This window comes from Pseudophryne corroboree, chromosome 9, assembly GCF_028390025.1.
Source record: "Pseudophryne corroboree isolate aPseCor3 chromosome 9, aPseCor3.hap2, whole genome shotgun sequence".
NCBI classification, from domain to species: domain Eukaryota; kingdom Metazoa; phylum Chordata; class Amphibia; order Anura; family Myobatrachidae; genus Pseudophryne; species Pseudophryne corroboree.
The window spans coordinates 144,481,315-144,508,448 of record NC_086452.1 but is presented as its reverse complement, the minus strand read 5'-3'; the positions used below and the strand labels follow the sequence as shown (position 1 = coordinate 144,508,448).

Below are 27,134 nucleotides of genomic sequence, written 5' to 3'. Positions count from 1 at the left end.
GGAAGTCAAGACATTGTATTCTTTTTCATAAATCTCAGAGATTTTCTCCCATGGGTGGGACATGGATATCCCTCACTGTGACTGCATTTTAGCATGAAAGTCGCATACAGTATATCCTCATAAGCAAGGTAACAGCTATTCACTACTGCAAAGGAACCTTGACAGTAAATTTTACAGTACACAAGCAAAACCATGACTGTTCTATTTGGTTAATGGTTTGGTACCGGATATCAAAGTTAGTTTTCCACTACTTTAAAATATATTGTGTTCATTACCTACTGTACTAACAATTTTTCTTGGGCTGGGAATCAGGACATATACTATATATGTAGAACCTCAATTAACAAAAAAACAACATGAAAATTAAAATAACAATGGACTTCTGGACGATGTACCCTGACATGGCCACATTTTAACTAAGCTCTCCATTCCCCATCACCGCCACGGTCCTAAATTGCTGATAGCACTGGGTGCTGTGACCCCAAGTGACATCAGTGCTCAGCGGAGATAGCAGTAGGTAATAGGAGATTATTCCTGAACTGTTTCATACCACAGAACTCCTGCACTTATTGTGGTGCTCTCTGCCTGCTGCTGCCATCTTGTAAACCACAGGGCATCTTCCCCACAGCCCCTGCTGCCTCTGGCCACCCAGCGATACTATATATCCTCCCCTAAGTCTGGCTGGATCTGCCCTGAGATAGTGAACTTGCACAATCAGAGAATATTCTGGATGAAGTTGATGATCCCTGCAAATTCAGCGCTGCTTCCATGGGTAAAGCGCAAAAAGTCTCTGACAAAAGACTAGCCAGGCTAAAGGAAGCTATTGACTAGAAGCCATTGAAAGAACACTGTGCACATTTTGAGGAGGTGGAGAAACATAGTTCTTACCTTGAAGATGATCTTACTGCTGCCCAATCTCTCATAGATACTCAAGAAGCTTCTATTGCAGCCATGCAAGATAAATTAGAAGATTAAGAGAATTGCAAAAGGCGTAACAATCTGCGTCTGATTAGACTGCCTGAGTCTGTTAAGTCAAAAGATCTATTGGACTTTGGGCCTAATTAAGACTTGATCGCAGCAGCAAATTTGTTAGCTAATGGGAAAAACCATGTGCACTGCAGATATAACATGTGCAGAGAGAGTTAGATTTTGGTGGGGTGTGTTCAAACTGAAATCTAAATTGCAGTGTAAAAATAAAGCAGCCAGTATTTACCCTACCCAGAAACAATATGACCCACCCAAATCTAACTCTCTATGCACATGTTATATCTGCCCCCTTCCTCCCTGCAGTGCACATGGGGCCTAATTCAGACCTGATCGTAGCAGCAAATTTGTTAGCAGATGGGCAAAACAATGTGCACTGCAGGTGGGGCAGATGTAACGTGTGCAGAGAGAGTAATATTTGGAAGGGGTGTGTTCAAACTGAAATCTAAATTGCAGTGTAAAAATAAAGCAGCCAGTATTTACCCTGGACAGAAACAAAACAACTCACCCAAATCTAACTCTCTCTGCACATGTTATATCTGCCCCAACCTGAATTAGGCCCATAGTTCTGCCCATTAGCTAACAAATTTGCTGCTGATCAGGTCTGAATTAGGCCCTTTGTCTCCACATGGCTGCCTGCAGAGTTGGGATGTGCACCTGCCAGGTGGGCCATGCTTATTGAACAAGCGCATTGTATCTGACCAGATCGCCAGGTTGATCGCCGCAGACCTAGACCAGTGATATTTAAATTTCTCAACTATGTGGATAAACTTAATGTGTTAAATGCTTTTCTTACCAGGTTGCTATGACTAGGAAAGAATTCTTCCCCTTTAGTAAAATACTATTTGATGCAGGGATCCGCTTTGCCTTTGAAGTAATTCAGACCTGGCCGCTGCAGTGGCAGCATACGCAAGCTGAAGCCCAGTGAAGTTTGCGTACATGCAGCAGCCGCACTGCGCTTGCGCACACAGTAAGATACAACGGCATCTCACTTGTGCAATTGCCTCTGCCTGTTTGAGGCAGAGGTGGTCACGGGGTGTGTCGGCGGCATTGCAGCGGCGTTTGGGGTGTGTGGTCCGGACAACGTAGACATGTCCAGACCATTTGTGGGACGGGCAGCTGTGGCTGCGTAACATCACATGCATCTGCTGTGACCCTAAACATGGAGGGTAGCCACCTGCCTTCGCAGCTAGACTGCGTAGGCAGAGAGCTACTCAGGTGCGAAAGCATTGCTGCCACATGATGCTTTCACATGTCTGCAGGGTAGGCAGGGGGGCAGGACCCGGCATGCAGTGTGGAGTTACCCTGTGCTGGGCATCCCCCCTGCATGCCAAAAATTTTGATTGAAGATGTGCATTTTTCACACATCTGTGATCAGTTCTGAATTAGGCCCTGTGTCTTTAAGAAGGAAAACCACATGTTTTTGTTTCTGCCGCTGCTGCCAAAACATTTGCTTACTCCCTACAGGAAACATCCTCTGCTTCTTCTGGATCTGGGGACTAATATTTCAATTAGGTTGCTAATATTTCACTTATCACAGCCGTACTGCAGAATTCATTTTGCTTATTACATTATTACTGTTGATTTATAATTACTGTATCACTAAAATTCTAGTTATTTGCTGCCCATATATGTGCCTTTGGAAGCTATTTGGGCTTCTTATTAAATATTTGTTCTCTAACTTTTTCTTCCCATCTCTCTTCCTACTCTTCCCTTACCCCCTTCTCCTTATTTCTGATCAGAAAACTGATATTTGTTTATCACGGTGAGTTCTTCCAAAGTCACAAAATGGACGAACTGCACAATGTTGGTTGACAATGTTAATAGTATCAATAACGTGGTTGTGGGACTACACACCTGTTTTTGATCAGGCTATCCTGCTTGCTGGGACATGGGGGGCAGTTAGTATCCAACAAAAAGAGTATTTGTTGTTTGCACTAGTTCTGTGACCACACCTTGATTCGTAAAGAGCATATTAAGATCCTCACATGGAATATAGAAGCCCTTAATACCCTGATTAAACATAGGAAAGTGTTACAGCACCTAAAATGGTGGTGCTACAAGACACCCACTGGAGGGTTGGGGATCCCGATATACTCAGTGATACCTGGATCAATGACTACAAGTCAGCCTCCTTTAACTTAAAGCAAAGGAGTATAGTTGTTATTTTCCATAGGTGACTCCAATATACTATTTTAGACTCTCTCTGTGATGTATATGGTCATTTTCTATTTGGTAACTTATGGCTGAAGGGGAAGCTGTACACCATAGCCACACACCAATGGCCCCAAATAATGCTTTCTTCAGTAATATTTATGTTCGCTTGCAGGATTGTGCTGAGGGCACCATAATTCTAGGTGGGGATTTTAATCCTACTTTGAATCATACTCTATATAGATGTGGGTTTTCTGGTGTAGGGAGGAGCAGCACACCATTGGCTCTATAATTATTATTATTGATACCAACACTCGTTCAACGGGACTACACTTTTTATTCCCACCGCACCTCCACTAGGATAGAGAATTGGTTGCTTTCCAAGAGCTTGCTTTTTAGAATTTGTACATTTAAAGTGAATAACATTGCACCCACAAGGTTTAAGAAGCCCTACACACTGCCCAAGGTGCCAACCCGGCAGCGGGGGGTGGGGGGTTGACGGAGGGAGTGAAGTTTCTTCACTCCCTGATGTCATGCGGCCCCATTGCCCTTCATGGTTTTAACCATACCTGGGAAAACACTACCACATTGGTACAGTCTTACAGCCCGATCTCTTTATTAAACTAGGATTTTAAAATCTTGTCTACAGTAATGACATTGAGGTTACAGGTCCTTCTCCCTAGATTACTTTAATGGGCTTTGTAAATTGTAGGTTGCCCATGCACAACATGAGCCAGTTAATACAGTAGCTGTGCTGACTAAATCTCGTCAAACTCCACATGGCACATTCCTATTGATGAGTTGTGATGATAAGGCATTTAATCAGGTATCCTGGACTCACTTTTTGTGAGTGCTTCACTGGCAACAATTTGGACCTGGTCTTATTAAATTTCTCCTTACCCCTGTATGCCTCTCTTCTGCATTTCTCACTATTAATAGGATAAATACGGATACTTTTTGTCTGCACAGGGGTACTAGACAGGGCTGCCCTGTTTTAATTTAAATAACACTTGGTGTGGAGTTGAGATCAGGACTCATGTTCTTAAGGTATAAGGAAACGCTGATGATTTACGGTTATATTTATCAAATCCCCATACCACTCTCCCTGTTCTTCTGCAGCTACTCTCTGATTTTGAATCAATTTCAGGGTTCCTAATTAATAAATCTAAGGCAGAGACACTAGCCTTACACACTGAAGTGGTGCAAAATTATAATGGCTAGTTCCTTTTTTAATGGGCTAGTATTAGACTTACATACTGGGACTAAAGATAACCATTGATACGCATAATCTATATGTGGCTAACTTTCCGGACGGCATAAGCCGTCCTTTGGCTAATTTCCAAGAGTGGAAACATTTACCTCTTTCAAACTTGGGTAGGTGCTAGTTAAACAAAATGGTTTCTATCCCGAGATTATTGTTACAAATTCAGATGCTGCCACTATTGCTGACAGAAACTAATTTAACATTTTTAGCTAAAGCCTTAAGTAGGTTCATCTGGTCACACAAAAAATGAATATCCCTATTTAAACTCAGTCAACAGCCGACATAAGATGATGTTAACCTACCTTGTATTAGGAGTTTCGGCAGTGAATTACCACTATACAGTGGATTGCCTGCAGAATTCTGATGACATAGCTAACAGTGGCTTGGAACAAACTTTCTGCCCTGAAATTCTGCTCCCTAGTTCCCTAAATATATGCTCTTCTTCTTTACCATTGTTCATAATTAATAATTTACTGTTGACTACCACCTGTACTGCATGGAGATAATCACACTCTAGAATGGGTGTCCCTGCTCATGACACTCTTTTCCTTCCATTAATTCATAATGCAGGGTTTAGAGGGACCACGGATCACATTAAATTCATTGAGACTTTAGGATGTACGTTTAGTTTATCAGCTATTAGAACAACAAATGCTTCAAATACTTCATTATGCCAATCTCAGAGAACTGTTTCCACATCTTCACATTCCAGTATTTGATTACTACCAAGTCCGTAGTTACATTACCAAACTACTATCTTAACTGACTGACATGGATAAGATTCATGAACTTGATGCTGTGTTATGCCGGCAGAGGTTTAGATGTTTTGGGCTCTTATTCAGTCTTACATCAGGGATAAGCTGGGTATACCTGTCACCTTATCTCCTGAATGGGCCATTTGGGAGATGTACCTATCACCACGACAATCCCAACCACCTCTAGGACAGAGTCTATTGTTACAGTAGCTAAAACAGCTGATGTATGCAAACAAACTGTTTTGTCTCAATCTACAGACACTTTATTTAGCTTTGCTAGTGCCTCAACTCTCCTATCTATTTAATATGAACTGGTTGGAGATGAAGAATAACAAGGAGAGGACAGTGGAGACATTTTTTGAGATCTAACTGCCATATGTACATACCTTTCCCTCCCTATAGGAAAGTGGTAGCACTTACAACATGGTATTATCTTTAACTACTGTATGTTGTGTGTTCTTCTCCCACCAACCACACCTTACTGCAACGGTACTGATTTTATTTTGGTTGATGTAATACTGTTTTTTTGTATACACTGGTTTTTCTCATGTATGTAATTCAATTTCCTAATTTGTGCAGTTTTCCAATAAAAATATAAAAAAATAAGAAAACTGGCCATTCCTAAGAACACGAATTGACTCAATTTGTGGGTAATTAGTAAATGTATTTAGGAATAGGGATGTGCCTCCTCCCAACATAATAATTAAAGGTGTGTTTGACTAGGGCCAGTCTACACCTCCTCCTTATCTGTATGCCCTTTTAAAGTGAGCAGGTATAGAGCAATCTGTATTAATTCAGACAATTGTAATGTTTACAGTCACACAGAGTATTTCAGGAGAAAGTATCTTTTTCTTCTAAAGCTGGGTACACACCTAAAGATTTATATGTCCAATCACTCTGGTGGGAGTAAAAATCTGGTAATTTATGAGAGCAAATGACAATCAACCATTTGCTCCAAAACACTGGCAACAGACAAAAATCGATTGTTCAGATTAATTTGTTCAGTCAAACAGAGTCACGATAACCAGACTGTACTCAGAAACCGCAATATAAGACAGCTGGGTCATGACAGTTGCACATTGGTCACTAAAGATAAAAACAAAATTACATCTGCCACCACCAAAGAAGTAAAGGGAATCTTTTGGTTTTCCATACAAATATTATTATTCCACACTCACATATAAGTACTTACTGTAGCTTTTGACTTCACAGGCTTGTGAGTTTGACCAGAGACACAGGGAATATGCTAGATTACAGTATTTTAATCCAAAACATATTTCCAAGGTTTTTGTTACAGAAAAAGAATATTACAAAATATGGACAATAGATTAATCTATAGATTATAGATTATAATGCATTGATTTTAGAAATAAAAGGGGAAAAAAACAAGAAAACAAGATTTAAGGTTGCTTATGTAAAGAGACCTGTTTTCTTGCTGTGGCAGAGATCACAGAAAAATAAGGGTGCATTCCTCAGTTATATTTGACTTCTACTCCAAGTCCCCACCCTTAGGATATAAATCTCTTTTTGCTGGATATTTAATGAATCAGTCACTCCCTTCCAAGCAACTGTCTCCCAGTAGATAGGGAAGTTGGGACAGCCTAGATAGATACAAAATTCCTTTTATAGGTGATGTTCTCCTTACCTAATCCGGATTTAGACTCCTTGACCTGGCATGAAAGATCTGTTTTTTTGGGAGATTGAAACATGAAGCTTTAGCTGCCATTTTGATACACATAACCAAGTCACATCTAGGCTAACAATTGCTTTATACATTCAATTTTGAATAATACCATATTTTGGGATTGGATCAATGATGGATCCTGGCAAATGGATTTAACCAATTTCTCTGAATAACTATTTTCTGTTTTTCAGTGTTTGGGAGCAAATGGTTGATTGTCATTTACTCCCTTACATTATCAGATTTTTGTTCCATACAGACATATTGAACATAAATCTTTAGGGGTGTATCCAGCTTTAGACTTCATGACCTGGCCATTCACCCAACTTGTATGGCCCATGTTTGGTTTTATTATCACTGTAGAACACACATTTCTCCTCAAACCTACTAAATATGCCACACAGTATTGAACGCAAATGTTTAATAATGCTTTTTAAATAAAACCAAATAATTAAAAAAATTTTTTTTTTAAAAAGTAGCTACTGATTAATAATGTGTATTTTTATGTTCAGCATTTCACTATTATGTAGTAAATGTTAATAATCTATTATTGTAACATGTTTCCTATTACAATTTTCAGTGCTACGGAAAGGACTTTTAAAGATATTACATTGGACATATTCCTAGAAGGCAAACTGTAGAGGTTACTTGCTATTAAATGACAATCATAGCACACTCTCAGGCTTTAAGTGTGAAGTAGTCAAATCGATTTGTGTCATGATAATTAGCTAACCAGTGAAGATGAAGACATGAACAAAATAACACCAACATTTTGATCTTAATTACTATTTTTTTACACTTAGTATGTTAAAATTGTGTATTAGTTTTGCAAAGATTCTGGCTAAGAACTACTTGCTTGGGTTGATACATTCATATTAATGTAGTTTTTATATATATATATATATATATATATATATATATATATATAGATATATATATATATATATATATATATATATAGATATATATATAGATATATATATATATAGATAGATAGATAGATATAGTATCAGGGTGCATGCCTCAGCTGTATTGATTTTTAATTTTATATATATATATATGTATATATATGTATTTAAAAGCACTTTTCACAAACGAAAAAAAGAGGACAGACCAGCACTCACGTTTTTAGTGAAGGCAAAAAAAAGGGGGTTTATTCCTTACAAATCATCCATCTGGATATAGTCCTGGTACTACAGCCCGACAGCTGTTTCAACTCTCGATGGTTTTCGTCAGGGGCACCTGACGAAAACCATCGAGAATTGAAACAGCTGTCGGGCTGTAGTACCAGGACTATATCCAGATGGATGGTCTGTAAGGAATTAACCCCCCTTTTTTTTTTGCTTTCACCAAAAACGTTAGTGCTGATCTTTTTTCATTTGGGAAAGTGAGTGTTTTTATCAATTGCCAGGACCCTGCACCACCATATCATCTTTATGCTTTCTGTACTGAGTGCTGTCTTTTAATATATATAAAATATGTTGATTGTTTGGTTCATTGCTAAGCTTATACTGTAGATATTCACCTGGTAGTCTTGTCATATCAAAGTATAGTGCTTTTTTATATTGTTTTCTTTTACTCTTTTCTCAGGTTTTTAAAGCTATGAAAATCCCTCAAATAAGAAATCCATTGCTCCCCCCTGTGGAGGAAATGCCAATCTCATACAAGACTAAGATTGCTCTTATTGGAGCTGGGCCTTCGAGTATCAGCTGTGCCTCTTTCCTAGCTCGGCTTGGCTACTCTAATATCACTGTGTTCGAGAAGCAGAGTTATGTTGGAGGGTTAAGGTAAGAAAACACAGGATACAGCTTGCAGGTGACAAGTGCGAGCACTGTACGTTTGTCAGCAGTGGGGAGATCAATCAGAATCTTTGAAGGTGCTTTTCCTGGCAGAAGCAACCCTGCTCCCCAGCAATGCAATTGAAGCTGCTTGTAGGGAAAGTAGGCTATTATAAAGTATAATTATTATCAGCCACCAATTCTTTCACTCCGCCCACCACGTTCTGCAGTTCCTATCACACCATCACAGGCTTCTATTCTCCAATCCCTTGGCATTTTAAAAAGAAAACACTGGCGCATTCGTGGGAAGCGAGCAGGCCGGAAATATATTTCCCCCGGTAACCATCTAAGTCATTTGCCCACCTGTTCACCCCCATACTCAAAGAACAATCAAATAGAAGTGATACCCAAAAGACGGCCCTGTGTTTGGAAGGACAGAACTGTCAACTCTCACTTTGTGACCCCCATACCCAGAGCTCCTGCACTTAACATAAAGAAAACTGAAGGCCCCCTGGTATGCCCAATCAGGTCAGTCCTTTGTAATGCCAGATCTATAAGAAACAAGACTGCAACAATTGCTGACCTTATTGAATCTGCAGATCTAGCCTGTATTACAGAGACCTGGCTAGATGAAAATGCAGCACCTATATTGGAGGCTGCAGTACCAACAAACTACTCTGTCATCCACAACCCAAGACTGGACCGCAGGGGTGGCGGGGTGGCTATCTGCTTCAAAAAAGAACTTAAACTTAGGGTCCACCCTATTGAAACTACTCGCTCATTTGAGTGCATTGCTGCCCGGAGTTCGACAGGATTAGGTTTCAGAGTACTTCTCATTTACCGGCCACCTGGAGATGGAAAGATATTTCTGCAAGAAATTGCAGACACTGTTGCTGGCCTGGTTCTGGAACATCAAAGATGGCTCATCCTCGTGGATTTCAATGCATGGGTGGATGAGCTCTCACGCCTTGGCCAAGACCTCCTGTGCACAATGAATGGTCTGGGTTTCACACAGGTCATTCCCTCTGCCACACATAAAAGTGGTCACACTCTCGACCTTGTCTTTCAGATTGGATTAGAAGTCACTAACCTAAAAATAAACCCAGTCATCTGGTCAGACCACTACTCCCCCTGGTTCTCAGTTGCAACCCCTCAATTAAGATCTCTGCCCGTGGAGTTGACCAGGTATCGTCCAAGGAGGGATATGACTCCCCAGGCTCTTGCAGCAAATCTGGATCTCTCTGCTATACTGGGTGCCTGTGAAGATCCCTGTTCCCTAGTCCATTATTATAATAGGGATGTTATGGCTGCAATTGATATTATCGCCCCTGTGCGTTTAAGACCTCGTAAACCACAACGTCAAGCTCCATGGTTCGACTACAGTGTTAGTGAGCTCAAGAAAAGGGGGCGTAGACTGGAAAGACGATGGAGGAAGACTAACCTAGTGGATGACAAAATAAAACTAATAAAGCATAACGTAGAATATCAATCGACAATCACTCGTAAGAAAGCACAGTTCCTGTCAAATGAGATCACAGCAGCAAACAATAGGCCAGCTCAACTTTTCCGCACAGTGGAGATGCTTTGCAAGCTAGCATGCCTGCAGACTGATGAGACCCTCTCCCAGGCAAGATGCAACGATTTTGCAAACTTCTTTGCAGATAAAATATCCACCATCCGGGCTGGAATCTTCACAGTGCCATCAAAGGAGTGCCAAACTACAAAGCCTGCCAATATAAGCTACCTGCCTTCATGGACCAGCTTTGATCCAGTGGATGTAAAGGACACTGCTGAAATTGCTCGGATTTTGCGTCCCACCACCTGTGATCTGGACCCAGCCTCAACCAAGCTTCTAATAGGTTGTATGGATATAATTGGTCCTGTCTTTACAAAAATTGTTCAATGCTCTTTGCAGACAGGCATTTTTCCTGGACCCCTAAAGGAAGCAATTGTTAGACCGCTTCTTAAAAAACCTAATTTAGATCCCGACTGCATGACCAACTACAGACCGGTATCAAACCTTCCTTTCCTAGGAAAGGTTATTGAGAAAGTCATTGCAAATCAACTGGAAACCCGCCTGACAACCCATGATATTTATGATCCATTTCAATCAGGATTCAGGAGAAGACATAGCACTGAAACAGCCCTGGTGTGTGTGTTAAATGATCTTCTGATGGCAAAAGACAGAGGTGACTGTTCAATATTAATCCTTCTGGATCTCTCGGCAGCATTTGATACCGTGGACCATGGGCTTCTGATTGAGCGACTGATACATTTCTGTGGTCTGGATGGCACAGTCCTAAGCTGGTTCAAATCATTTCTCACAGGCAGGTCACAGAGAGTATCATCTGGATTATACTCATCACCACCAGTGCCATTGCCATGTGGTGTCCCACAAGGTTCTTTACTATCCCCCATGCTTTTTGCAGTATACATGCTCCCATTGGGTGAAATAATCAGGCGCCATGGCCTGGTCTACCACTGCTATGCAGATGATACACAACTGTACTTGTCCTTTGCTCCGGGCACTGATAACCCAATAGCAACCCTAAATGGCTGTCTAGCTGAACTACTGGAGTGGATGAGCGCCAGTTGGCTGCGACTGAACCCGGATAAAACAGAGGTCCTTATGATATGACCGCAACATCAAAGGACAAGACTGCAGCATAGCCAACCAACTGGACTTACACTCGGGGATTCAGAATTACAGACCAGTGATCGTGTGCGGAATCTTGGCGTTGTCCTGGATGGTGGCTTGACACTAAAACATCAGATATCAGCCACAATCAAATCCTCATTCTTTCACCTGAGGAACATAGCCAGAATCAAGCACTTAATTCCCTCAGATGATATGCCAAAAGTCATACATGCATTTGTATCATCTCGTTTAGACTACTGTAATGCCCTCTACCTTGGTCTACCAGCAAAAGAATTGCAGCGCTTACAGCTGGTGCAAAACACAGCTGCCAGGCTATTAACCAACCAGCCCCGTTCTAGCCACATAACACCCATCCTCTACTCCCTTCACTGGCTGCCTATAAGATGGCGAATCATCTTCAAGATTGGCTTACTGATTTTCAAAGCATTACATGACCAAGGCCCAAGGTACCTGAAACAGCTTCTGACCCCATACTGCCCCACTCGATTACTGCGATCTGTAGATGAAGGACTTTTAGCAGTACCTAGAATCTACCGTAATTCATCTGGGGGTCGAGCTTTTAGTCATGCGGCTCCGACTCTATGGAACTCATTTCCCCGCACAGTGCGAGAGGCCCCAACTATAGAATCCTTCAAAAGTAGACTCAAAACTTTTCTGTTTACTCAAGCATTTCCATAATGTCCCTTTTAGTATCTTCATGCTTCTGTATTTTATGAAAATGTACTTCATTATTCTCTGTACTATATTATGATATGTATCTGTTAAGCGCCTTGGGTCCTATTGGAGAAAGAGCGCTATATAAATAAAATTATTATTATTATTATTATTATTATTATTATTATTAAAACCGCTATTGGAGCTTGGAATTTCACTGTGGCAATCAGTGATGTGGTTGGGCTGTAGAGAGACATTAAAAAAAACTATTGTACATCCCAATCTGCCTGAGTATTGGCAGGACAACAACAATTTGAGAAGATTCTCCTTTCATCCTGCAATCGACACATTCGTCCTGCCACCTTCTGTGTTCAGCAGAGTCAGGTGCCTCCAGTGTGTGAGGGAAGAAAAGGACTTTTTTGTGCAAAACATGTCCTCCAATGAAAGTGAGTGGTGTTACACCTTCCAGTGGTGGTACCATGCACACAATGAAGTGGTCCTGCAAAAGCCATTACAGGTTGAGTCTCCCTTATCCAAAATGCTCGGGACCAGAGGTATTTTGGATATGGGATTTTTCCGTATTTTGGAATAATTGCATACCATAATGAGATATCATGGTGATGGGACCTAAGTCTAAGCACAGAATTAATTTATGTTTCATATACACCTTATACACACAGCCTGAAGGTCATTTTAGCCAATATTTTTTATAACTTTGTGCATTAAACAAAGTGTGTCTACATTCACACAATTCATTTATGTTTCATATACACCTTATACACACAGCCTGAAGGTCATTTAATACAATATTTTTAATAACTTTGTGTATTAAACAAAGTTTGTGTACATTGAGCCATCAAAAAACAAAGGTTTCACTATCTCATCTCACTCAAAAAATTCCGTATTTCGGAATATTCCGTATTTCGGAATATTTGGATATGGGATACTCAACCTGTACCCCATATCCCGATTCCAAATTTACCTTTATTGGGGAAGTATGGTGGTAGGTGTTTGTAATAAACAAGCTTCCCATTTATATGGGGAATTATGTTCTAATTTTGTTCTCTATTTTACAGTACATTCATTCTTTTGGCTTTTGGGATAAGCTTAATATTTTTTTATAAGATTTATTAAGGTGCTTTTAATATCACAGCAGCTCTCTAGTAAAGTATTTGTGTTTTTATATAATGACTATAATTTAGTACTTTTGTAAAATTTGGATGTTTAGTTGTACTATTAAATGTATGCTGCCCCTGCCTGGGAATTAAATCTGTTTCTTCACTATTTTTTAACTGAAAAAAAAAATGGCACCTTGTGCCTGAAATAATCCACTGTTTAGGATGCAAATACCAACTGCCCTTTATGTAGGCATGCCCATGCATGCTAACACACACATACATACATACATACATACATACATACATACATACATACATACACATTATATTTATACAGTATAATATCATAGGGGTACGTTTATTAAAGGTTGATTTTCAACAATTTTAATTGATTAAAAAAATGTAAGCAAATACAATTGAAATTGTGAATTCTCTAGACTACAGGGCTAACAATGTTTGCAAGTGAAGCTGCCACCCAGGAGTGAAAAGAGATGCTCACTGAAGCCGTTGCAAAGTTATTCACAATTGCGTTCACATTCACAGCCTATACGTGAAAACAAGGAACATTGGGTCTAAGGGTTGGTCTATGGCTATGGAGACTGGACACAGCAGTAGCGACCCAGACACAATATTTTTGCATGTACTGTATAATCATGCAGCCATCAGAAGATATACGCCCTGTAAATGGGTGTGACATGCCTGTGTTTTTTCAACCCCTTCCCAAAAACACTCCATTAACACCTCCAAATGATCACTTCCTGTCAATCACTTTTCCATGAAATCCTCATTGCAAACGAGATCGCAGTGCCCCCTTCACACATGCACATTGCTATCACAACACATGCGCAGTCTGACAGTAATCGCCCTATTACGTGATAATTGGACATTGTGTACAAATATGATTTAGGCTCATTATTCTGATTGAAGTTTCTAAAGCTAGGTACACACTATACAATTGCCAACCTGGCAGATATTGGCTCTTTTGCCCACTAATTTTTAGTGTGTTCACTAGTCCAGAATGTGCACAATGAGCTCCCCATATAGAGTGTGCTGCTCATTCATGGCATTTTGGAGTTCTTCAGATAAGGCAGTATGTATGGACCTGGTCTGATTTCTGCTGATAGACACTGACTGGTGAGACAATGTGGAATCCAAGGGATCATTTAAAACTAAATGATTATTGGGTAGTGTGTATACTGTATAGAGTCCATTTTCAAAATATTTTGGCAAATTTTATGTTGTGTACCTACTGTAGCTTTACTTGTTAAATAGATTCACTAAATAGGACCATTGCCAGTGGGCAGTAGATGATCTAATCTGTCTATTTAGAGGAATCCATCTAGCACTATGGATTCCAAAACCTTAGTATTTAAAGTTTATATTTACTTTAAAACTTACATTCAGGTTAAGAGAGGAGGAGGCCCATGTGCAGGTTTCATATGGGCCCTTCCTCTCTGTGGTGCAGTAGACTTTGGCACTGTGGCATAGTCTACTGCACATGCACAGGTCTTTGGGAACATGACGTATGTGCCTTGTTCCCAGGGACACTCTACAGCGAGTATGCAAATCACCAGGAAAATGGCAGCAGTGGCCATTTTCCTTGTGACTTCCGCAGCCAGTGCTGGGCTTATGGATGTTAGTATAATTATATGTAAGGCCGTGAGTTGGCCCCCTTGAACCCAGGGACCAGTGTGCCTCACAACCTTGCACCCATTTTAGATATACCAGTGCTTAATCTACACTTCCCCTTCTTTAAAAGTTGTTTCAAAGTTATGAGGTGTATGCGAACACTGACCTCATATATGGTAGTGCCACAGTTTGATGATATAAAAACCTTTACCATACATGAGGGATGCATTTACTGTATTGCAAGAATCAAAAACTGCAGAACCAGATACAGGGAACACACAGAGGTTGGAATAAAATAACACAAAGAATGGATACTGATATCAAAACCAAGCTGCTGTTTGCTGAAAGTCAAGGCAGGAAGGAGGTCTACTGTTTGAGTGTGACAACGATAATCTGTTATAATATGTGGCAACAGGATAATATGAAGTTATTGTTATAGATCATTTTGTAAACATTAAAGAAAAATTGCCATTTACTCATTCATTTCTACTAGATTCAGCTATTACTCAATTTCTAAACTGTAAAAGATTTCCTCCTAGGGTTAATTTAACATATCTGGATTATGTTTTTTTAACAGTGCATCAGAAATCCCTCAGTTCCGATTGCCATATGATGTTGTCAATTTTGAAATTGAACTGATGAAGGACCTTGGAGTTAAGGTAATGATAATGATAGTATAAACTGATCTGCCAGACGTAAACTACTAAATACCATGTCCATTAGCAGCAAACAATTAAAAGCTACAGTAGGAAGAAGCAGGGAGATGTTTCCTCTTGCTTAGGGCATTTGTCTGTCTGCTGTCTGAATGCCAGTAGTCTGGAAAAGGGCAATCGATAGTTCTCATTTGGCATGCCTACATGTGATTAATTGTCTGCTAAAAAAAAGAAACAAAACAAAGTTAAGTTGCTTTAGGGGTTCCATGTGGTGACTGAAAGGAACAGAAGCAGCTAGCCAGATCTTCTAAAGCACTGTCTTATATGGGCAATTGTCAATAATGTTTTGCACCTCTTGTTAAACTGTATTTGTACAACATTTAGTTTGCACAGCACATTTTTCAAAATCTAAATCATGTGGTTTGAGGACTTTATTGTCAAATTGGAGCTATCCTATCTTCCTAACTAGAAGATTTGGAAACTCGCCTGTTCTCATGGATTTTCCAGGAGGCTCCTGAATAGTTGGACACTCTCCCAGGAGAGTAGACTAGCTTCCAACATCGTATTCACGTCACCAGTAAAGATATGCTGTCAGGGGGTTGGATGACGCAATTTGCAGAGAATAGTGTCAACATGTCCTGAGAGGGTATTTCATTGCAAGCCCGCTGGGAGTGTCACTATTTGTATTATATATATATATATATATATATATATATATATACACCTGTATAGGTAAGTCCACATGGAACACTTATGACTAAATTCCACCAGTGAAAAATGCAGAAATGGGATGAGGTGAATATTCTGCAAACCGGTATTGGAAAAATGTATCTCATACTAAAAACAGGTTACATTAATTGTCCTCTACTGTACTCCCATGAGAACACTCTCAACCCACTGCCTCATGCCTTGGTCATCTATGCCTTGCTTTCTTCCTACCATCAGGTAACTTTCCGCTTTCTCATACCTCATGTCACCTGTCTGTCTCCCCCCACACCCTAGATTGTGAGGTCCTTGGAGCAGGGCCCTCTTCCCTCCTGTTCTACCAACCCTCTTCTCACACTTCAATTACTGCTCTCTCCTAAATAGCGAATGTCTATACCTGCATCACCTCTCGCTCATTACTGTTTCTCTTCCAATGGCTGCCTCTCCCTAGTAGTACGCCGACTATTCCTTTGCTTCCTTACATCTCAGCTGTAGCGTATACTGAGAATTGTGGTGCTAATTGTTACCTGTGCTCTGTGTCTGTCACTGTAATGTTAAGTTCTGTGTATCCTGTATTGTTCTAAGTCTGCCGTATGTACTACGGCTAAACACTTGTGGCAACTTAAAAATAAAATATAACTTAATGGTCTGCAGGTTCATTTGAAATAGTTTGCAGCCTTTTATTTAGAGTGCTGAAGATGCACAAGAAATGATTACTGGTCTCCAAACACATTTGATTGGACAAAATAGGATGTCATTAGACAGTGATATACTGTATGTATTTGTATTTAAGCTCATTGAGGTTTACTTTAATTAAATATTATTATGATAACATTAATTTGAAAATCCTGTGTCCCGGAAGGTTATGCAGCTTGCGTGCTCACAACAAAATCAAATTATTCAAGGCTATTTATGATGTGAGGAACAGATCACCAACGTGATATCAGTTGTTTGCTCCCAATAATTTTAAGGGGGTTTTCTGGCCCATTAAAAAGCCCCTATAGGATTGAGAGCCAGCATTTTCAAAACTACAGAAAAGCAAGTAATAAGCCCTGCACACTAGGACGTGTTGCATTCTACCAGCACTATTTCATGTTTTGAGTTACACGCATAAACCATATTGTTTACAGTGTTGCTTCTCCTCTATTTTCTACAGAGCGGAAAATGCATATGCTTTTAGCAGTTTGCCAGCATATTGCAATGCAGGAATACAGTAATGAGATGTTTGCTTTTAGCAGCAAATTTCCACATATTTCCATTATTGTGCCATGACCCTAGCTCCCTGTGCTCTCCGGGATTTCAGCGCTGTACAAATATTTGACGTAACTGCAGCCAGTAGATAATAACATGAGGAAAAATAGAGACATTGTTTACAAAAAAGTACGGAATTGAAATGTTCTTATTCAAAACAAATTAGGAGTACGTTAGCTGAATAATGCAGTTTTATTTTTATTTTTTACTTTAGTTTTCAGAACTTACAGCAATTGACTAGAGTATAACTTATTCATTGCTCTGTGGATAATTTAAAGTAGGGACTCCATGCAAATAGGATTTATAAAACAAGCTCTACATTATTTGCTGTCACTCTTCCCACAAGTTGGCAGAAGGACAGGAGTGTATATAGTAATGAATACATTCTAACCATTTGTGTTACAGGGTGGAATCAATTGTGTTGCGGTAAAGCTGGTTGCAATGTTATATTGTTATAGAACCAGTTTACTTCAAAGATAAACTATGATAGGAGGAAATTGGAAGTAAGGGATGTGGTGCTGCTGTTAATAGAGAATGTTGCTTTGTTCTTTGTTAAGCCTCCCATGTGTATTCTGTTCAATCCCTGACTCTGATGAAGTCAATTTAACCATCTGTACAGGTGTAGCTAGCATTATCCAAATGTTATCTTTCAGTAAGCCCTAGATATTGAACTCTGAAACCATTGGCCAAGATGAACTCCAAGATAAAATCAGAGGTTTTTTTTAGCTAAAGATACAACACATAGTATATGGTACAAAGGTGGCTGTCTCTTCTCTCTTTAAGCAATGTTGGCCATGACTTTTGGACTACTGATGGTTTCCAAGCTCAAATGAGATGGTTAAGCCCTCTTTGCAATGTAGTGAATTAATTTACCATCAAATCTGTTTTGAAATTGGTCAGTTTTTTTTTATTTAACAATTGACCAATAGTACATTTTTTTATATAGAAATGTATAGTCCTATTATTAAATCAAGTGTACTATTATCTAACTAATTTGCAGTCAACATTGAAGTATGTAGTATGGGTTACAGAGTGGCACATGGGCAAAATGTAATAGGGTGCAATTTTCGAAAAGTGCAGATGTTTATTTTTGCAGTTTTGCACAGAGATTTAAAACAGTGCATATATCCTGTTTTGGAAATATTAAGTTTGAGGTGGCGAGATGACATCCAAGATGAAATGGCAGAAAGGCGTTCAGTGACACGACCCAGTACATGGTGACAAATCTGGGGAGTATAGGTAGATTTGTGTATCATCTGCATAGAGGTGATACTGAAATCCGAAAGAGCTGATTAGTTTGCAAATAGATGTGGTATAGATTGAGAAAAGCAGAGGACCTAAGACTGATCCTTGCAGTACTCCAACTGATAGAGTTAGTGAAGAGGAGGTGGATTCAGAGAAATGAATACTGAAAGAGCGGATAGATAGGTAGGATGAGAACCAAGAAAGGGCTGTGTCTTTAAGACCTAGGGATTGTTGTGTTTGTATGAGAAGAGTGTGGTTAAAAGCAGCAGAGAGATCAAGGGAAATAAGAAGTGAGTAATGGCCTTTTGATATAGCAGTGAACAGCTCATTCACTTCCTTAATTAGTGCTGTCTTTGTGGAGTGTTACACATGAAAGCTTGACTATAGTGAGTCCAATAAGTTGTATGAGTTAAGAAAGTGTGTGAGGTGAGTGTAGGCAAGTCTCTCTAGCAGCTTGGAGGGGCATGGGAGCTGAAAAATGGGCTTGTAATTTGAGAGAGAGTTAGAGTCAGAATTTTGTTTTTTTCAGCATGGGAGTAATCACTGCGTGTTTAAACAGAGAAGGGGAAACATACCAGTGGATAGAGAGTGATTACATACAGTATTTTAGTTAAGGTTGGGATGAGCACAGGAGACAGAGCTTTACTTATTTGTGAGGGTATAGGATCAAGAGGAGAGGTAGTAGAGTAGGCAGATGAGTAGAGTGTTGGTACTTCGTCTTCATTTGTGGGATCAAATGAAGAGAATGTGTCAGTGGACTCAGGAAGGGAATTGAGCAGGTCACTGGCTGTGGAAGAGCATACAAATTAATTTAGGATCTTATCAATCTTGTTTTTGAAATAGAAAGCAAGATCTTGTGCAATTATAGTAGCTTGTGGAATTGGTGAGGGAGTGATAAGAAGTGATTTAAATGTATTAATAATTCACTTGGGGTTAGAGGATTCAGCAAAGATGAGAGATTGTAAATACAGATGAGTCCCTCTTACATCTTTGCTCTGTGCACTACAAGTCATGCTATACACAACGTGTGAGTGCTGTGTGACTCTGTAGCACTGAGCGTCTTTGTTGCATTTTTTCTGTGTGACTGTGACTTTATTTGCATACAAAATGCTATACTTCAGTGTTTTCATTGAAAACACTTAATATGGCATTTCGGATGCAGATGGAGCCGCAATTACACACAGAATAGAGGCATGCCGAATATCATTTTAACCAGGAGAAGCTGTTTGTGCATCCTATTATATTACTTTGCATCTAAGACAAACTTTCGCATGGCGTGACTTCAAGGACCGTTTAGCTTGACTGCAGCAAGGATGTAAGCAGATACAACTGTATGTTTGTTTTGCAGTGTCCAGAGCATTACGATAAAAGTGGTGAATGGTCAAATATGTGAGGGTCACTTGATCTACGAGATTTACACCACTGACTTTCTACGTTACGTGAACATTTTTGTAGGTGGAGTTAGGATGGGCAGCTGGAGCACTTCAAGTGCTATTTCTAGAGTCTGGTTCAGGTGTGATACAGCCAACACAGGAAAAGTAAATGTACAAAATTGGTGAGAATAGTTGTTGAAAATTAATAGTGTTCATTTTTCTGCAGGTTTGAGGAGGTTTGGTAAACTTCAGTGACATTGAGTTTGAAGTAATGGAGGAGAGCATGCAGGCAAAAATGTTGTGATCTGAGAGTGGGAAATGAGTGTTGGTGAATTCAGAAACTGAGCATAGTCTAGTGAATACAAGATCAAGGCAGTGGCCCTCCTGATGAGTAGAGGAGTCAGTCCATTGGGAGAATCCAAGAGAATAGGTTAAAAAGAGTAGTTTGGAGGCATGGGGAGATTGTGGACTGTCAACAGTGATATTGGATTTGGCCATAATGATGATAGAGATATCAGAGAATAAGAAGTGAGGGAGCCAGGCAGAAAAATCTTCTAGAAATTGTTTGGGTTGCCCAGGTAGGCAATATATAGCAGCAACATACAGAAAGAAACCAGTGAAAATCCTAATAGAATGTAATATAAATTATGTGAATGTGAGTAATGGAACCAGTGGTAGAACTGTGTAAGTTAAAAATTGCAACAGTAATATTCCAACCCCCCCACCTTTACAGTTACCAGGCCTGGAGGTGTGCGTGAAGTAGAAATCGCTATGTGACAGTGCTGCAGGGTAGGCTGTGTCTGATTGGGTGAACCTTGTTTCTTTTGTAGCTATCAGGTTGAGTTTTAAAAGAAATAAAAAAGTCATGGATAGATGTTAATTTGTTGCAAACACAGAGTGCATTCCATAAGGCACATTTTAGTGCCGGTCTTAAATAACTGTGACAAAACCACACAAAAAGATGTCCTTTTTGTCTTTTATTATTATTATTATATTTTATTTATAGGGCGCCACAAGTGTTTTGCAGCGCCATACAAAGGACAGTACAGGGAGACAAAACTTAGCATAACGGTAAATAAATAACAAAAATGGAGTGCAGGCAACAAATAACACCACAATTGTCAAAACATAATACAGCTTAGATGTAAGTAGCTAGGGAGTAATCATTCTACTACTTGGGGCAGGCGGCCATAGATAGAGAGGGGCCATTTACCAGTAGGAGAAAAAGCAGGTAAAGATGGTCGCTGAGTGAAATGTGTCGAGAAGAGGGCTTAGACAAGAGGAAAGAGGGTCCTGCTCTGAAGAGCTAACAATCTAGTGGGGAGGGGTGACAGACAGATGATATGAGGTGCAACCAAGCAGAAGCCTGATGTGGTATGCGAGCAAAGCAGAGATGTTCAAGGCATGGGGATGGAGGAGCAGCCTAAGGACTAGGTTATGCATTGGAGGGGTACACTTTGATAAATAGGTGGGTTTTCAGTGCCCGTTTGAAGCTTTGCAAGGTCGGGGAGAGTCTAATGGAGCGGGGTAGTGAATTCCACTGAAGGGGTTCAGCACGGGCAAAATCCTGAACTCGTGCATGGGAAGCAGTGACCAAGGTAGAGGAGAGGCGATGGTCGTCAGCCGACCATAGTGGGCGGGAGGGAGTATGAAGGGAGAGGAGGTTGGAGATGTAGGGAGCAGTGCAATTGGAGATGGCCTTGTATGTGAGGGTGAGGAGTTTGAAGAGGATTCTGTAGGGGAATGGGAGCCAGTGTAGATTTTGTCGAAGGGGAGTGGCAGAAGTGGAGCGGTGGGAGAGGAAGATGAGCCTAGCTGTGGAGTTGAGGACAGATTGGAGGGGAGCGATGTGGGAGCATGTGAGGCCAGTGAGGAGCACATTGCAGTAGTCGAGTCGTGAGATGACCAGTGAGTGGATGATAAGTTTAGTTGCACTATGGGAGAGAAATGGCCTGATGTGAGCAATGTTGCGTAGCTGGAACCGACAAGATTGTGCCAGAGCTTGGATGTAGGGTGCAAAGGAGAGGGAGGAGTCAAGAGTGATGCCCAGGCAGCGGAGTTGGGGAACGGGGGAGATGATAGTGTTGTCAACAGTGATAGAGATATTTGTAGCGGGTGTTGCTCTGGCTGGGGGAAAGATAATAAGTTCAGTTTTGTCCATGTTGAGCTTCAGAGAGCGCTCAGACATCCAGGAGGAGATGGCAGAGAGGCAGCTGGAGACCTGAGAGAGGACAGAGAGGAACAGATCAGGAGAGGAGAGGTAAAGTTGTGTGTCATCAGCATAGAGGTGGTATTGAAGGCCAAAGGAGTTAATGAGTGCACCCAGGGAAGAGGTGTACAGGGAGAACAGAAGGGGGCCTAAGACAGAGCCCTGAAGGACACCAACAGGAAGGATGGAAGGGTGTGAGGTGGTTCCGGAGGCAGACACAGAGAAGGAGCGGTTAGTGAGGTATGAGGTAAACCAGTCAAGGACGGTGCTAGAGAGGCCAACGTCTATTACATTTAGCTCAATATGTTGAATTTGTTAAAAATATAGCAACATCTGCCCAAACTTTTCTTACATTGTTCTGCTTTCACTGAGTCGTGAACATGACACTAGTATATAAACTGAAATGGGAAATCGTTCATTATTGAAATAAACTATGCTTGGGGATTTTATGAATACAGTTGAAGAACTGTGAGCTGGGAAAAAATGGCACATGCAGTAATGTACACCATCTGACAGCCAGTTTATATTGTGAAGCAAAGTCCATAAGTGAGTACACTCTCTCACCTTGTTTCTGTAAAATAGAAACAGACACTTTGTTTAAGACACCATGAACAATTAGATGCCCACCCCAAAGGATGGTGATTCTGTCATCCTACCTACAGAGTTTCAGCATTCACACAGAATTTCATGTGAGCAGACAAGTTAATGTAGCATGGATTTCAATGTCCCCGGATTGTGCCTTTTGTCTAAAGGAAGGAATCCCCTAGATGCATCACTGGTCTATATGCCAATATCCTCAGCACAATGTTTAACATGCAGTGAATGTAACTACAAAAAAAGTGCAAATAAATGCAAGTAGAAATGCTCGTGTGCATGGACCATTATGCAGTGTAATGTTACCTCACATAACCTACTTTAAATGATAATATCTTATTTTATATTTTTCTATTTCTATGCCTTAAAATGTGGTTAGAGATATTAAATGTCTGTTCCTTGCATACACTGTGCATTGTTAGAAATAGAAGAAGAACCTTCTTTCTAATCACATTTTAATGAGCAGTTTGCAAATCATATTATGTATCCTCTTTGTCTTATCCATCCTGTCTTATTCTCCTCCAGGCTTTCAAAGTTTTTACTTGTTTCCAAACACTCTTCCCTCTTATTAGGTTACATTACATTAGTTTTCTTAATTGCCAATGTATTTTCTTTTATAAGGTAATTGAGGGCAAGGGCCTGGGAATGCATGGAATGAATATAAGGTCTCTGAAGGAAGAGGGGTTTGCAGCAATATTCATCGGTATAGGTGAGTTTTCCTTATCATTGTTTGTTTTTTGTTCTAGTAGAATAATATATTCAGCACAGCGTCCCTTCATATTTAAATTCAAGCAAAGTTATACTTTTCCTTCATATTACAATTGGCTGTCTATGAAGGTACCAATAAAATATATCACAGCCAGATTTGCATACATTGAGATAAATATGGAGAACAATTTAGTGAGAATTGTATTATAATGAGACAGAAATTATAGCAAGAAGAAAATAGTAGCAGGTAACATTTTGTGACCGTCATTTTAATAACTGTTTGCTGCCATGCAATAATATGGCAGATATCAACAGAAGAGGCACATGGATAATAAATATTCAGACTCTAAGAAATGTCACAACATAGGTGCCACATTTAGTTGTGTTTTAATGGGGTCACAGAACCTATTACTTTCATTTTAAAAGAGTGAGACAAATGTGATGTACCAGAAGACAGAGTGGATGATGCTAGAGCATGCTATTGCTATTACAATAGAATTTCTAGAGGAAAATAGAGTATTTTGTATCAGCCAATATCTGTTGGCTGAGTAAGAAGGGCTGGGCCACCATGTAGCTAATCCACATGACTAATCCTTAAACACAGTATCAAGTAACTGAAACTCCTTGCCAAATTGGGGAATAAAGAATAAAATAAAGACCATACATAACATTTTGGAACAGTGGAACAGAGTTCTTTAGCCATTGATCTCAGACCTTGCATGTGTAATGATGGCCTACAGTACATCTGTGAAGTTTCACTCTTGTCATTTTAGTTATTTAAAACTATATTTCTTATCAAGTGGCAAATAATGCAGCTATCCATATGCGGTCTTCCACTATGGTGACCAAATTCTAAGCTTCCATTTTGCGTGATTCTGAAATAAATTATGGGCCAAAGAAGTGCAGTAATTTTCATAAATAAATTTAAAAAAGCAACTGCATATTGCTTTGAATGTAAATATAAGATTAAAGAATTGAACACCACAGAGCCAGCTATAGAATAGGGAACACCTTTATTTCTCTGGAGGTCCCGACCTTGATACGCTTGTATTAGCCAGGACTAAACAACGGAAACATGCGTTTCATGTAAGGTGGTCTCCTTTGTTGTTTAGTCTTGGCTAACACTAGATAAACTTTCCACATTGAGAAGAATATTTATCAAAGCTTGGAGAAAGATAAAGTGGAGAGAGATAAAGTACCAACCAATCAGCTTCTTACTGACATTTTTCAAGCACAACTTGTAAAAATGACAGAAGCTGATTGGTTGGTATTAATTCTCTCGCCAAGCTGTGATAAATATCCCCTTTAACCACTAATGCAGGGGTTCCTAAATGCAGTGCTCAAGACTCCCTAATGGTCCAGATTTTATGTATATCCATACTTGGCCACAGGTGACTTAATTAGTAGTGTACCTTAGTCAATTTGATTTAACCATCTATGCTGAGCCAAGGATATATTAAAGCCTGGACCATTAAGGTACCTTGAGGGCCACGTTTGGGAGCCAATGATTAACTTGATTTTATAGGATAACCAGAGGTTATGATGCTTTTGCGCAGGGGTTCCCAAACACAGTCCTCAAGTAAGTAATTTATTGAAAAAAGCAAAACATATATATTATCAAACTGCCTATTAAAAATATTGGGCCTAATTCAGATGCGGTAGCAAAGTTGCCTATATTTGCAAATTGACCATTGTTTCCTTACTGCGCATGCATCTAAGCCACAGTGCGCACATGCAGCAAGTGAATTGTGATGGTAGTCACACCAAGGAATTAGTCGCAAAGTGAGTGGCAGGAAGACACCATTTGGGGGTGTAAATGGGGAATGGTTTAGTAAATGCAGGCATGTGATAGCCATTCAGACAGCTTTTTCTGAGCTTGCATAAATTATCAGTTCCGATCTTACTTGCTACTGGAGAGCAGCTCAGCCTGCACATCTACAGTGACACTCACACTCTGCGACATGACCCAATTTGCAACAAATGTACTGATGTATCCGCAATTGTATGTCATTGTATGTAAAGGATGTGATAGCAGTGGGTGGCCCTATGCTCAGGTTAACTTCTGCCCATACTCTATTAGCATATAACCACAATTGCATATGGAAAAAGATAGCAGCAGCAAGAACAACCATATCTAAATTAGGTCCATTGGGTAAAATTCTTCTGAATGTTGATACCGGGAAAATCATTGCCCATTAAACTTCATTTGCCTTAAAAATGTAAAGCCACACTATCAAGCATTGCTATATTTGGAAGACTGTTCTTTACTTAAATAGAATCTTCTGTGAGTTTTTAATTCTCTTCAAGTACGTATATAACAACCACTATGATGAATTAAGATATTCTACAAGTTCTCTATGCCTGGTGATGCAATATACAGCAGTTGTAAAGGAGGAAAATGTACCAGTCCAGTGAGTGTAGCCATTTGCTGTAGGTTTGAATTATCTAAATTTACAGCATGTCAAGAGAAAATGCATTTGTCAAGTGTTACACTTTTTTTCCCCGGTGCACAGGCTTGCTCCTGTCATTTTACTCAATGAACTGAGATGATTGAGAGATATATGGTTCCTCTAATGGTGTTCATGAGTAAACACTGGTTTCTACATCTTTAAGCATTTCACCTGAATTGATCTGTATTCATTCAAACACTCAAGAATGCAGTGCATAAGACATATTAATTCATCACAGTGGAAAACTGCATGTACAGTCCTGGCTCATCGCATCGCAATATCACATCAGTAAAACAGAAAGCTGCTTTCAGTACACGTACTTGCAGCATGCATCAAATCAAGCTTTGCAGCGTGAAGTGTTTGCGTGTTTCATGTTCCACATCTCAAATCATAAAAAACAAATTCAAGTGGTTTCCTGTGAATTTATATGGTATAAAAGTGCCAACAGAATAGTATAGCAGACATTTATCTGTGTAATATGTACATTATGGGCAGTATCCATAAATGACTTCTGCACAGCTGATGTGTTTGGCTACATTTTATTTTATGTTTAGGAAACATTCCATGGTTATTGCTATTCAGTTACCATTTTCATTTCCCGTAATGAAGGATTGTATTTCTAAAAAGCTTATGCTGACAATGAATGAGTAGAATGCATTCTTTGAAAACCGAATCAGGGGATAATATGAATTGTGTGTATTATTGTGTTTTTTTGTCCACTGTATAATTTTCTTCAAATCCTGATTATAATCACATACATTTTGGCCTGTTCTTTAAAAGAGTCTTACAGCAGCCAACTGACCGTGAGCGCGTCACACAGTTAAGCAGGAAATAGTGTATTACTGCCACATTTCTCTGTATGTGTTTGTTTATAGCTATATACCATACACACACTCATATATATATATATATATATTTATATATATTGTGACAAGAACACTGGGATAGTGTTTGAGGGCAGGTATATTTGTCCCAGGTTCTTGTCTTACATGTTTTAGAAAATGTTAACTTCTAGGAAAAATGCTTTTTGTTTTGTCTGAACCTTTTCAGTTTGCTGTAAAAGCTGGGAAAAGGCTCTGAGAGAGAGATAAGGCGAGTTCTAGACATTGGGCCCAGTTCGGGTCTTTGGCCTCACAGAGGGCTAATCAGGGTTTCAGCTGTGTAAGAGTGATATAGTGCTTCTAACCTGATTAGTATGGGCAGACTGCCTGGGAAGGCTGCAGGATCTGTGTGTGAGAGACACGCTTTCTGATGCAAGTAAGCTATACAG

The 27,134-nt window shown here is 39.8% G+C and overlaps 1 protein-coding gene across 1 annotated transcript in view; it reads left to right on the top strand.

The window, feature by feature from the left end:
- The window catches only part of DPYD (dihydropyrimidine dehydrogenase), a 1,751,827-nt gene that overhangs the window by 459,216 nt on the left and 1,265,477 nt on the right, over positions 1–27,134 (top strand). The window contains exons 5-7 of the mRNA XM_063941496.1: positions 8,429–8,625; positions 15,254–15,335; positions 23,328–23,415. Coding sequence (XP_063797566.1) covers positions 8,429–8,625; positions 15,254–15,335; positions 23,328–23,415 — 367 coding nt within the window. The remainder of the gene's footprint in view (positions 1–8,428; positions 8,626–15,253; positions 15,336–23,327; positions 23,416–27,134) is intronic.